The sequence below is a fragment of the Macrosteles quadrilineatus genome, unplaced genomic scaffold, assembly GCF_028750875.1.
Source record: "Macrosteles quadrilineatus isolate MER2022 unplaced genomic scaffold, UCM_ALF_1.0 Scaffold_3__2_contigs__length_128488019, whole genome shotgun sequence".
Classification (NCBI taxonomy): Eukaryota; Metazoa; Arthropoda; class Insecta; order Hemiptera; family Cicadellidae; genus Macrosteles; species Macrosteles quadrilineatus.
Genome location: NW_026542596.1, coordinates 47,120,678 through 47,132,988, shown reverse-complemented (window position 1 = coordinate 47,132,988; position 12,311 = coordinate 47,120,678). Strand labels below are relative to the sequence as shown.

At 34.4% G+C, this 12,311-nt stretch overlaps 2 protein-coding genes across 4 annotated transcripts in view; both read right to left on the bottom strand.

The window, feature by feature from the left end:
* Positions 1-12,311, bottom strand: part of LOC128988620 (mitochondrial protein C2orf69 homolog) — a 51,107-nt gene that overhangs the window by 19,576 nt on the left and 19,220 nt on the right. For 2 of the 3 annotated variants that reach the window (XM_054410080.1, XM_054410082.1), the window contains exon 2: positions 3,935-4,041. In XM_054410080.1, the coding sequence (XP_054266055.1) occupies positions 3,935-4,003 (69 nt within the window). In that variant the 5' untranslated portion in view covers positions 4,004-4,041. Of the gene's footprint in view, positions 1-3,934; positions 4,042-8,620; positions 8,726-12,311 lie in introns of those variants that run through there. The other variant, XM_054410081.1, reaches the window with a different exon arrangement.
* On the bottom strand, positions 8,791-9,825 carry LOC128988623 (two pore potassium channel protein sup-9). Its single transcript, XM_054410086.1, has one exon. The coding sequence runs from the start codon at positions 9,823-9,825 to the stop codon at positions 8,791-8,793; it is 1,035 nt and encodes a 344-aa protein (XP_054266061.1).

Sequence of the window (12,311 nt, the reverse complement as noted above, 5' to 3'; positions counted from 1 at the left end):
GAGAAATGTCTGTGTAAAAGGTTACTGTATTTAAATTAAAAACATGAAGCTTGAATTGTGGTCTTTGTCTGAAATACTACAGGATGTCTAGCCAACTGGGAATTGTACATGAGTTTTGTATGGATCATTGAAATTGGGAACAATTTTCAATAGCCTATAGCCGACTTGGAATTGTACATGAATTCAGTGGTGGCTAGCCCATAAGGACTCTCGGACGCCGTCCTCCCAATAATACATAAAAAAATTACATTTTAATATTCTTAAGTTAAATTAAATTAAAATTACTTTAACGATTACTTTATACAATATACAACATAAATATATCAAATAATTGGATAACTAAATTCAGTAATGACTTATTTTTGATAGTGGCTTGCTTAGTAAGGACGACGCGGACGGCGGCCAGACCGTCCCAATCCCAATATTGCTGTTTTACTGTTACCAATGCTTTTCACATTGTTTTAATAACATCAACTGTTTTTTTTTTTTTTTTTTTTTTTAAGTCTCAATTTGGCTCTTTGCTGGGGAGTATTTCATTTGGTCCAAAATCGTTTGGTCCACAAGTTTTAAAACAGTTCGTTTGGTCCAAAATCGTTTTATGATCCAGTTGGGGAGTATTTCATTTGGTCCAAAATCGTTTGGTCCACAAGTTGTAAAACAGTTCGTTTGGTCCAAAATCGTTTGGTCCACAAGTTTTAAAACAGTTCGTTTGGTCCAAAATCGTTTGGTCCACAAGTTTTAAAACAGTTCGTTTGGTCCAAAATCGTTTGGTCCAAAAGTACAGGCAAAACCAGAATTGTGTATTGTGGAGTAAACTTATGAAATAGACTGTACGTTTCACTGTGGACCATTCGATCGGGTCGTTTTATTCAACACTCTATTACGAGTTCGTTTGGTCCAAAAGTATGAACTATTGCGTCCCTCACATAGAAGGCGTTCAAATAATCGCCGTCACGTCGTCAACCCAACCGCCTGCCTTCCGAGGCCTATTATTTGTTGTTTTGTGATATGTTTCTAAATAATATATATGTTTGCATTTCTAAACACGTACATATACATATATTTATTTATATATAATGTGTTTGTGTAATGTTTACTTTTTATCCCCAGTCAATCTTAAAACAACGCGTTTTAATTCCCTAGATTTGTGGATAAATATTGACTTTGCTTTGAGTTTGCATTTAATGTTAAACAGATGGTTTATTTTTTAATCTTACTAATATTATAAATCTAAAAGTTAGTGAGTTTGTGTGTGTGTTTGTGTGTTGCTCAATCACGCATAAACTACTGGACGGATTGGGCTTAAATTTGGCATGATAATAGCTCACATTCCCGATTAATATTAAAGCATATTATTATCCCAAAAATCCTTTCGGGCTCCGCCCCAGTGGCTCTACTGGCTCAGATGCTACTGCAAACCATCTGTCAAGATATAGGTACTACTGTAATTTAAGGTTTCTGTGTTTGGATGTTATTAGACACGATAAGAACACAATGAGCTTCTTCTGCAGATGAACAATCTGTTGGTTACGAGAAATATAAGCCGAATTAATAAATGCCACAATTCAAGCGCATTAAATTGACTTTGGTCTGAGAAACTGTTTATAGTATGGAGTTTGGGCCTTTTTGATGTCACCATCTGGGTAAGTAACTTTGAGAGATCAATAATTTTTGTTGCTGAGTAGCGCCAGTAAACATGCGCATCACTTCTTTAGTTGAATAACATTCACTGACTCCATTGTGTATTCTTTCACTAAGCTGAATGAATGCATCAAAGTAAACTCTCTAAAAGTATGTAATAAACTGGAATTTAGGATTAATAACTTTCTATAACTTATCATGCATTTATTCATAAAATTATTAAAAATTTTATCCAGTTACTGAAAACCACTATTATTAAAAAAAAATATGGGCAACGTGCCTGAATGTTTGTCTCAGACAATTATGCATATCACAAAGAGTAGACCTATAATTGATGTACCTTAATGATATGTCTATGATAAATAAAAGTAGCCTATTTAACATTCATTTTCATAGACTGTAAAAGCCTTCTGCACTTTTATTATTCTGTATCGTATTACATAGCCTAATGGGAAATTGTCCAATGATTAAATACACATGTATAACAATAATCTCGTGATGATCTGTCAGTATTGAATAATAAGACAAAATATCGGCAAAAGTAGTCAAAAAGGCAGACACCAACCAGTACAATAGATATAACATAATGCAATAAGAAATGATTGAAAGAGTTACTGTAATATTAAGATTATATAACTGTTCGTAATGGAACGTTATATTGCTAAACATGACATTATACAGAATAACATCAATTTTAAAATAAGAAAATAAGATCCTTATATATAATTCTGTAAGACAAAATTTTTACCAGGAAATTGTGGACGTCCAGAAAATATGAGTAGGCTAATTAATGTAATTTTCATGTTCTATTTTAACCTTTTGATTAAGAATTATAGACAACCATGATCAATAGTAAACACTCCATTGTAAATAGGTACCGGTACAACAATACAAATTAAGGTGTATGATAAACATTTAAAACACGTTGGTCCACTGAACACTCTGTATATTAGAAGGTCGCCAAATGTGATAAAAACTGTTAATTTATAAGATTTCCAACCGTATGATACACTATTGAGCTTTAAGTTTGTTTATGTACGCTTTAGTGGTTTGAATACAACAAAACATGGCGTCTTTAACGTTAAAAACATAGAAACTCAACATGTTTAAAGCAAAAATTGTATTAATATTATTATTGTATACGACGGCGGATATTTGAACGCCTTCAATGTGAGGGACGCAATAGTTTATACTTTGGACCAAACGAACTGTTTTACAACTGTTGGACCAAACGATTTTGGACCAAATGAACGGCAATATAAACGTACAGTATATTTCATAAGTTTACTCTACAATGCAACATTTTACTTCTAGTTTGGCCTGTACTTTTGGACCAAACGATTTTGGACCAAACGAACGTGTTTTTAACTGTTGGACCAAACGATTTTGGACCAAACGAACGAGTTTTTAACTGTTGGACCAAACGATTTTGGACCAAACGAACGGCAATATAAACTGTGGACCAAACGACTTTGGACCAAATGAAATTGGATAAAACGATTTTGGACCAAACGAACGAGTTTTTAACTGTTGGACCAAACGAACGGCAATATAAACTGTGGACCAAACGACTTTGGACCATTTGAAGATGATCCCTTTGCTGGTCTTTTGGATTGTTTTGTTCTTATCTCTTTTTGTTGCCCTCAATAGTACTTATTTTAAAATTGTTGATCATATATTTTTTTCAGTGTGTTAAATCTTGTAATTAATTGTTAGTAATTAAGTTGTCGTTTGTTTTAAATTAAACCTGCTTGTAGCTTGTCATCTTGTTAATTATAAAATTGTTGTAGCCTACTGAATTATGTTATTATTTTGTAAACTGTTTCATGCCGAGAATAAATTAATTGAATTTAAAAGCACATATTTTTTTTTTTTTTGCTTGATAAAACCCTCGATAATGAATTATACAAAACCAGCTCTGATATTACAAAGGACAAAAACTGACTTTTCCAAAACCTAAAAATTCATTTAGGTTTGCACTCTTGTAAAATTTGACAATGGTTGCAGCTAGTAAGGTAATGAAAACAAGGTTTTAAATCCCTGTCCATAAGACTGATAGCGTAAGCAGTTCTGCATTAAATATTGGTGTAGGGCCAACTATTCCATATTACTTGTAGGTGATAACCACTTAAATGTTTTTTTTTTTTTTACTGAACATCTTTTTTACGTAAAATGGTAGAGAAATATGTTTAGACTCTGCAGCTAGGATGTTCAGTAAACATACCTAGGGCTTACATCATAAAAGATATTGTTTGAACATTTTCAATGGTTAAAAAGCTCTTTCTCCATTTACCTTTTGGGCTGTATTTCCCGTAGTGAATAGACGTTTTATGCAACATGCAAGAGTAGAAGAAAACCTCATTCACAGCATCGTTAGGTAAAATGTACTGTCTCCCCCTCCTGCAAACAAATATGGAATTTTAGAGGGGATACAGAGTACCTAGTAGAATTTATAATATCGATAGCTTAGAGTCTACCAATTGTTCATATAAGGCAACAATATACATTATGTCATTTGTTGTAAGGGTCATTCCATACCCAATCAACCAAATTGACCATTATGTTGACCATTCAGCTTACAAACTGAATTTGAGAAAGTGTGTGGAATGGACTGCGATGCCTAGAGTAACCTCATTTCTAAGATCAGCCAGGACAATTCTGTGCTCATAGCAAGTTTCACTGCAGGCTAATGAATACAAACCCTTTAAGAAGATAAATGCTTATGGAGAATTAATAGTCAGACTGGGGTTTTTGCGCCTAAATGAGCTTTGCACAGTCACCGCTGGGATCACTCACGCGGCGGCTGCACTACTCTGTCTCACTCCCTCTCACTCAGTCAGCTGACTTGGCCACACGTTCGCTACTGTATACCTAGCGGCCGCCGCGGGAACTATCCAAAATTCAAATATTCCCAGGCTGAATTTTAACAAAGGCATTGCACTTAGGTTTTGTATTCATTGCTGCAATTCTTGTTAACAGCTATAAGTATTCATACTGTACATAACTTTTGCTGACAAACTCCAATTGTAACAATGTAAAGAATCCCACCTTTGAACACATTCAAAGTAATAAGGGGAGAGCTTGCAGCCTGCCCTGGACCACCATAGATTTTAAGATGTAAAAAGGCCTAATAACCGGATTTACTACTCCTTTTTCCAAGTTAGCCTACACTGGCCATCATCAAGCCCCAACCGTAGTGATGTGGGTCGGGTAAATACCCAGTGGGTAGGTAAATATAAATTGGGTATTTACCCGGGTTTTTACCCCAGGCCCGGGTAAATACCCAAAAACTGGGTATTTATAATTTTTATTAAAGTTAGAGAAGATTTAGATGTTTTTTTGCAATTATTACCCTGTAAGGATAGTAAAATGATGATAAAATGTGTTAAACAAAATTTCATATGGTCACTACTAGCATTTTACTTATGGGTATAATCGCCATAAATACCCAGGTCTGAGCATAAAGCATTATCGGCATAATACCCTGGTCGCATGGTTGCACTGGTCCTGACTCCTTATGATTTTGTAATTTCTATGATAGATAAATGCATTTATTTTATTGGAAGTGAAAAAAAATAATTTGTAAAGTAATAATTATTATTTAGAAAGAATGACAGGAAGATTTAACCTATAGGTCGGCCGCTTAGAAAACGACCTTCTCCAGCATTGGTTTAGCATTAGCGCGCAGGTCGTTTTCTAAGCGGCCGAACTATAGTAGTGGCCTATGTGTAAACATTTTATGAAAATAATTAAAACTCAATCTGTAGGATATGGCAGGATTTAATAATATTTTTGTTCTAGATCTTTTGTTGGTATCAATGGTATCAAAATAAAAAAAAACCTAATTTCATAAACTTGTGATACAAAACATTTGAATCTATAGCACAATAAATCTTTCAAAATTATATTAAGTTAGACCAAAAAACAGGAGTTACATTTTTTTAGTAGGTTTATCCAAATATATTATTGTTTCCAACTAAGCGGTAACACAGAAAAGTTTAATTACTTTTAGTATTCTGCCATTCTGCCTATGTCAATCAGGCTTAGGTCTGTCTAGCCTTCCAAGCCATTTATACAATAGAAATTTTAACTATCATAATTAAATAACAGTAAAAGTAGGTTTAGGTTCACTATTTCTCTGATGAGGTGTTGTCTTGATTTCATTTCATAGGGAGTGTTTAGTTTCTAGCATTCTCAATCAAAGGTAGCATCACAGGCTTGTTTTATTACTGCACACCTGCACACCCAGCCTGTTTATGTTATGGTTATAAATTTATAAAATGATAAAAATTGAAATAGACACAGCCTTTTTTAATATCCTATTTTTTATTATGTTTAATTTAACTGATGTTACTCGATTTAAGACACGAAACCCCATGCTTATTAAGAAACTTTATGTATTATTTACAAAAAAAGTGCTAAATCATTAAATAAAAGGTACTATCAAAGCTTCAAGTTACTGTAAAAGGTGTTATAGGCTATCCTAATTTATCATGTAGTGATAACAATAACATATTTAGGGGTAAATATAAACGAATTTAAATTGATTTCATAAATACCCAAAATACCCGGGTATTTATGGATTTTGGGTATTTACCCGGGTAAATACCCAGGGTATTTACCCCGAGTTTTAAATACCCAGGTATTTTACATCACTACCCAACCGGACACTTACTGCTGTAGATTTTTGTTTTGAGTGAAAATTTATTTTAAATGTCCACATAAAAATATGTTAAATATAGTTAGTTTTTGCAATACTTCTTCGTTTTTAAAGGCCGTGCAACTTTACAGAATATAAATACAATAATTACTCGAAAGATACAATAAGTAAACACGTACATACATGATTAATAAACGGTATGAGCAACCTGACATATATTTTCTCCCATTAGCTTGTCAACAACCATTATCATGGGTAAGCGGTGGGATTATGATATTTTATAGGGAAAATCAAAAAAGTTGAAATAACTTTTGAGGCGTAATTTGTACAGCAATGGGTGGTTGTACTATTTTTTTTAGAATTATAAGGAACATAACATACTAATTTCAAACAATAGTTATTTGTGCAACTAGTGAGAAAAGTGACCAATTGACTCACTCGAGAGAAATACTTACTCACAAGCCATAGGCGAGTGAGGAATGGTTTCTCGAGTGAGGCAATTGCACTTTGCACTCAAGTTGCACATTATATTTTTCCTACAGTTACCATAAAACAAATAAATTGGTAAAGAAACGTAACATATTTTTACACAGACGTGAACTTTTAATATGAAATTTAATGATACAACAGTACAACAGCTGACCAGCTGATTTACAGCCAGTGCTGCCAACGTATTTCACGCGCATACGAACTTGTCTGCATGTTACGCGCTCACTATTTTGTGCCTTCACGTTGCAAATCTGGAGTGAGTGAGACAAAGTAGTTAGAGTGAGACAATGTTAACATTGTCTCACTGATGAGCGAATTGGCCACTTTGCTTTCTCAAATCAGTGAGAGAACATTGAAAAACAAGTTTGTTTTCAAAATCAGATTTTCTGTTATTTTATGAAAAAATAACATAAGTTACAAAAACTTTCGAACTGTACTTTTTACAGCAATGGGAGTTGTACCATTTTGTTCAGAATTTAAAGTACAATAACATAGGTACTAAATTTTAATTAAAATCGTTCAGACCGTTTTTGAAAAAATTCCATTTTAAAATTTTTTTAGGGGGTTTTATGGGAAAATACCCATTAAAAATTCAAATTGAAAAACACCTGGAGATACCATGGATTAGTATACAAAATTCCATCACAATCGGACGACAATACACAATATCCACAAATACATACACACACACACATAACACTCAGACATCACTTCGAAAACAACTTTTTTTGTTCAGAGGGACCCAAAACGGGTTATATCCACTCAAAACTCAAACTCCAAAATTTTGTCAAACAGTTTAGTTCCATTTTGTTCATGATACTTCACCGTATAAGGGGAATTTAATCACATTTTATATTTTGCTAGTTTATTTACGCACTTTACTTCACCAATTTATTTTGCACACTCAACAAGGATTTTATTTATGAATAAAATAGTGAAGTGGAGTAGTAACTGATGAAGGGCGTGTTCTTCTTTTACTGCTTTACACGGTTTTATTTTAAATAAACATAGTCTGAATAAAAACTGTTTAATATAATGAAGTTACAATTTTTTTCTAACCTTTGTCATACGGTATTATTTATAATTTTCATTGCAGTAATAGTGGCTTGAAAATTTAAAAATCTACTGTATGATTTCAATGGGCCTATTTAAGTAGACTACTTATAATGTTGTAAGAGGCTCACAAAATTGTTAAAATTCATTCTAACAGCAAAAACAAATAGTATGTACTGCTTAATTGCTTTTAAACGCACATTTGAACCCCATGTACAAGATTTTTGGTGTATCTAAATTCCTTCCGCAATTAAAGAAGCACGTGTTTCAGCAGAGGTAGACAGATCTAAAAATAGAACTTCAAGTTATGCCCTCGCTACTGTTAGAATAGAAACCACTATTTCAATGCCATGTTGCTCAATCCATTGTAGGAATATTTATTGTAGAGATCATTCTATTCTGTTATCTGTTTTCTCCTAATAAACACTGATTTGTTACAAAATCATATCAATGTTGTTAGGAATAATTTTGCGTTAATTGTGTAAATATAAATCGTCCAATTTATATATTTTTCGGGGAAAAGATGCCAATCCAAACTGATTTTAAAACAGGTAAATTTTCAAATAAACAAGTTACTGGTACAACATTTTTGTATACCGGTCATAAATATATAAAAAAAACACAGTTTTCCAAAAATGTGCAAATAAAATTATTATTGAAGAATTTATTAGTAGGCCTACAGTTGAAAACATGCCACATAAACTTAAAAAATGTATTGTATAACATTATAGAATTAAAGTAACATGTGAATTTGGATTAATACCGATTAAAACTTACCATTTTACAAAGCACCTGTACTAAGAAATACATCCCTATTCCACAGATACTTTGCTGAAAATAGTGATAGTAAGCAAAAATGTCCGTAATATTTATGTACAAAAATAAAAATAATAAAACTTTATATACAATGTCTTCTAAGCCAATAAACCTACAATTCCGCAAATGGCTTAATAGTCCAATGATCTCCGTCTTCTATAACAAGCAACCGCTCTCAATCTTATCACTTCAAAACAAATACCGATATTTTCTTTAAAATCCCTCATTTTGACCCGCACTAACTCCCTCATCAGGTTGTAGCACATCGCCATCAGCCCCATGCCCAACAGAATGTAAACAAAGTTTATAACCAGCTTCGTCTGATTACCACTTTTTGATTCCGATATGTTGGCTCCAGGTACAAAATCGCCAAATCCGATTTTGCACAAGCTAGTGACACAAAAATAGGTGCTATCTAGATACGTCCAATCTTCCCAGGCTGAAAACATAAAAGAGCCCGTGGCGATGTACGCTCCCATCACCCACAGACAAGCTGTCGACGGCACAACAATCCTTGGTCCTTGAGACATGTCTCCTTCCATCCTCTTGTGTCTATCTTCCACACTGTATATGTACACTTTGGTATAAACCCATCGAAACACTTGGGCCAACACATTGCCCATATTCATGAAATACAGCGCATACAAAGGTATGCCGAAAACCGCATAGACAACAGTCACTAGTTTCCCCCAACTAGTTCTCGGCACCATATTCCCGTAGCCCAACATCGTGAAAACGGAAAGCGAAAACATCAAAGCGGCCGGAAAGGACCACCTCTCATTGACGTTTCTCGTGTCGTAACCTTTTTTCACAGCCTCGGCCACGTTTCCTTGGAAGTCCTTTAGTATTTCATTGGCCCTCATACTCCAAGCACTCTCGTTGAACACGTTCTCATCCGTAGTCAACTCCCAGAGTCGCAAGGCGATCCTGTACCGAGTGCTGTTGACTTTGTCAGTCTCAGGGACGTCCTTGTCTCCCTCTATGTGCATGAACGCTATTGCACCTACAACGGCGTACCCCACTATCAATCCGCCCACGCCGACCTGTGTGCACATAAACGCCACCAGCTTGCGACAGCAGTCTTGCAGCTTCTCCCGTGGGTCGCTTGCCACCGTGGACGTGCTAGACCCACGGCTCCTCACAGACCCAGGTAATCCGCGCCGCATGTTGCCACACACTGACAGACTGACACAAAGGCCGAGACTGCTCTGAGCTATTTCTGTTGGTGCTGTTGGCCCAATGCCAGCCTCTCTCCATATTTTTATACTGAAAATTACCGTTTTTGGCTCATATCACTTATTTTGTGACAAACCTTGACTATGTGTAGCAAACTCAATGCCGGTATATAGTTTTAAAAATAATAGCAGGGCATATATAAAATTATGGTTAACTAGCAGAATACCCGTCCTTCGTATGGGGTTGGCATATAAGTATAAAATGGTTATTGCAGTTATAATCATGCTTTGTGTTTGCAACGGAAGAGGACACGGTTTGAGAAAATTTGTTTTTTTTAATTTACGGAAGCTATAGTATAAAGCATATTACCATAGCCATAATGTTCTACCACTACACCTAAACAATAAAAAAGTAAATTATCGAATATTCGCACAATATCTATAAATTAAACATTATTTATAAATTAAAAACATAAACTTAACTGTAAACAATCCTACTTTAACAGTTCTCATTGTGCATTACTTGTTTTTTGCGGCTTTGTTCAAATGATCTATGTTGTCATAAATGAAAAAAATAATAGTGCTGCACCCTGTAGATGACATTATAACTTTTAATAATATTGAATATCATAGAATAATTTGTGTACTTGAAACAGCTGACAACATTCTTAAATCCCTTTTTATATGAATACTCATAAGGTTAACATGGGAAACTCCAGAGCCGCTGGGGCTGAGCCCGAAAGGATTTTTGAGATAAGAATATGTCTATATGTTAATCGGGAATGTAAGCTGTCATCATACCAAATTTCAGCCTAATCCGACCAGTAGTTAATGCGTGATTGAACTTCAAACAAACAAATAAATAAACAAACAAACACACAAACTTTCACATTTATAATACAGTAGACTCCCTCTTATCCGGACACCTTTTAACCGGACATCGGTTTAACCGGACTACACTCGGCGGAAATGACATCTCTTTACCCGGACAATTTTTATCAACACATTGGTTTAACCGGACTAGATCGGCAGGAAGTGGGCGGTACTGAAACGACTGTTCTCGTGGGAAAGATTTGAGACCAGTGATCACGTGTATAAATACAATGCTCTCCTAAATTTAAGTCGAATATCACAGTTAACGGTCCATTTTAACAAGTTTTTGGGGATGTCTGTTTAACCGGAAAACCCGTTATCCGGACTTGCCTCGGTCCCGAGGAGTCCGGATAAGAGGGAGTCTACTGTATTAGTAAGATAAGATTAAGGCAGCCTTAAAGTTGTCTATCCAACCAAGTAAAACAATAATAAGCCACCTTGTAAATAATGAAGTCAAGATTGGTATGTTTAACTACAATGATAATAATAAGTTAAAATACAAGAACTTAATATGGTAAGTATCCACATTAAATGCCAAACAATTGTTAATGGATTTTTTCAGGGATCATTAATGTAGTTTCCACCTCACTTGGACTAATAACTGCAATTGTATAATTGATTTGTGGATGTAATTTTGTACATAACATATAAGGACTGTACCTATTTATTTAATGTTAAGTAAATGTAATAATCCACATATATATAAATACCCCCACTGCAGCAAACCTGCAGACTAAGTGAAATTCCATTTGCCTGATTGGATTTACACTAAAATGTGTCCTTAAAAATATCACATTTATTCCCTATTTAAATAACATCAGTTTAACGAGTACCTATGTTTGCTGCAACAGGGAGGGTAAAAAGATGTTTTAGCAAATTTCCCTATAGGGAAGTAGCTATTACCGTAGGTCTCATGGTAAGACCTAGGCCTGGGACCGATTTACTTTTTCGTTTTGATGTCCCCAGAGGCCAAAAACACCATCTGTTGAAATTCATATATATATATATGTATGTGTCCGTTAGCGCGAGCACCCTGAATATTATATTTTTAAAAGAAGTTAAAAAACTTCTTTAAAAAAAATAAAAATATAATATTCAGGGTGCTCAGTTGTACTTATTTGATACAATAATTTAATATATATATATATATAGCCTATATATAGATATAGATATATATATATACATTTATAAAAATTTGAACGAATGGTGTTTTTGGCCTCTGGGGACATCAAAATGAAAAAGTAAATAAAAAAACACACTTTATTAGTTTCCCTGTAGCAGCTAACCTAGGTACTCGAAACATAAATGTTAATTTAATAGATTAATTGAAAATCAATCCAAGCAAATTAAATGGAAATTCGCTTAGTCGGCAGGTTTGCTGCAGCGGGGTTTTTTTTTTGTAAAATGTTAATAGATGAGTGAACGAAGTGAACGAATCTATGTATCGTGTATAGCGGAGTCGGAGAAAAGTTGTCCGCTTGTGAGTGTGTCTGTGTGTTCGCACCAAAAACTCAAGAACCGTCGCACTTATAGCGTTCAAATTTTGCACAAATAATTATGACACCAGTGGGAAGACACCATTAAAATTCTAGACGATTCCGCTA

Excerpts from the sequence above, each read along its gene's own strand:
- LOC128988623 (XM_054410086.1), bottom strand. The coding sequence starts at position 9,825 with ATGCGGCGCGGATTACCTGGGTCTGTGAGGAGCCGTGGGTCTAGCACG.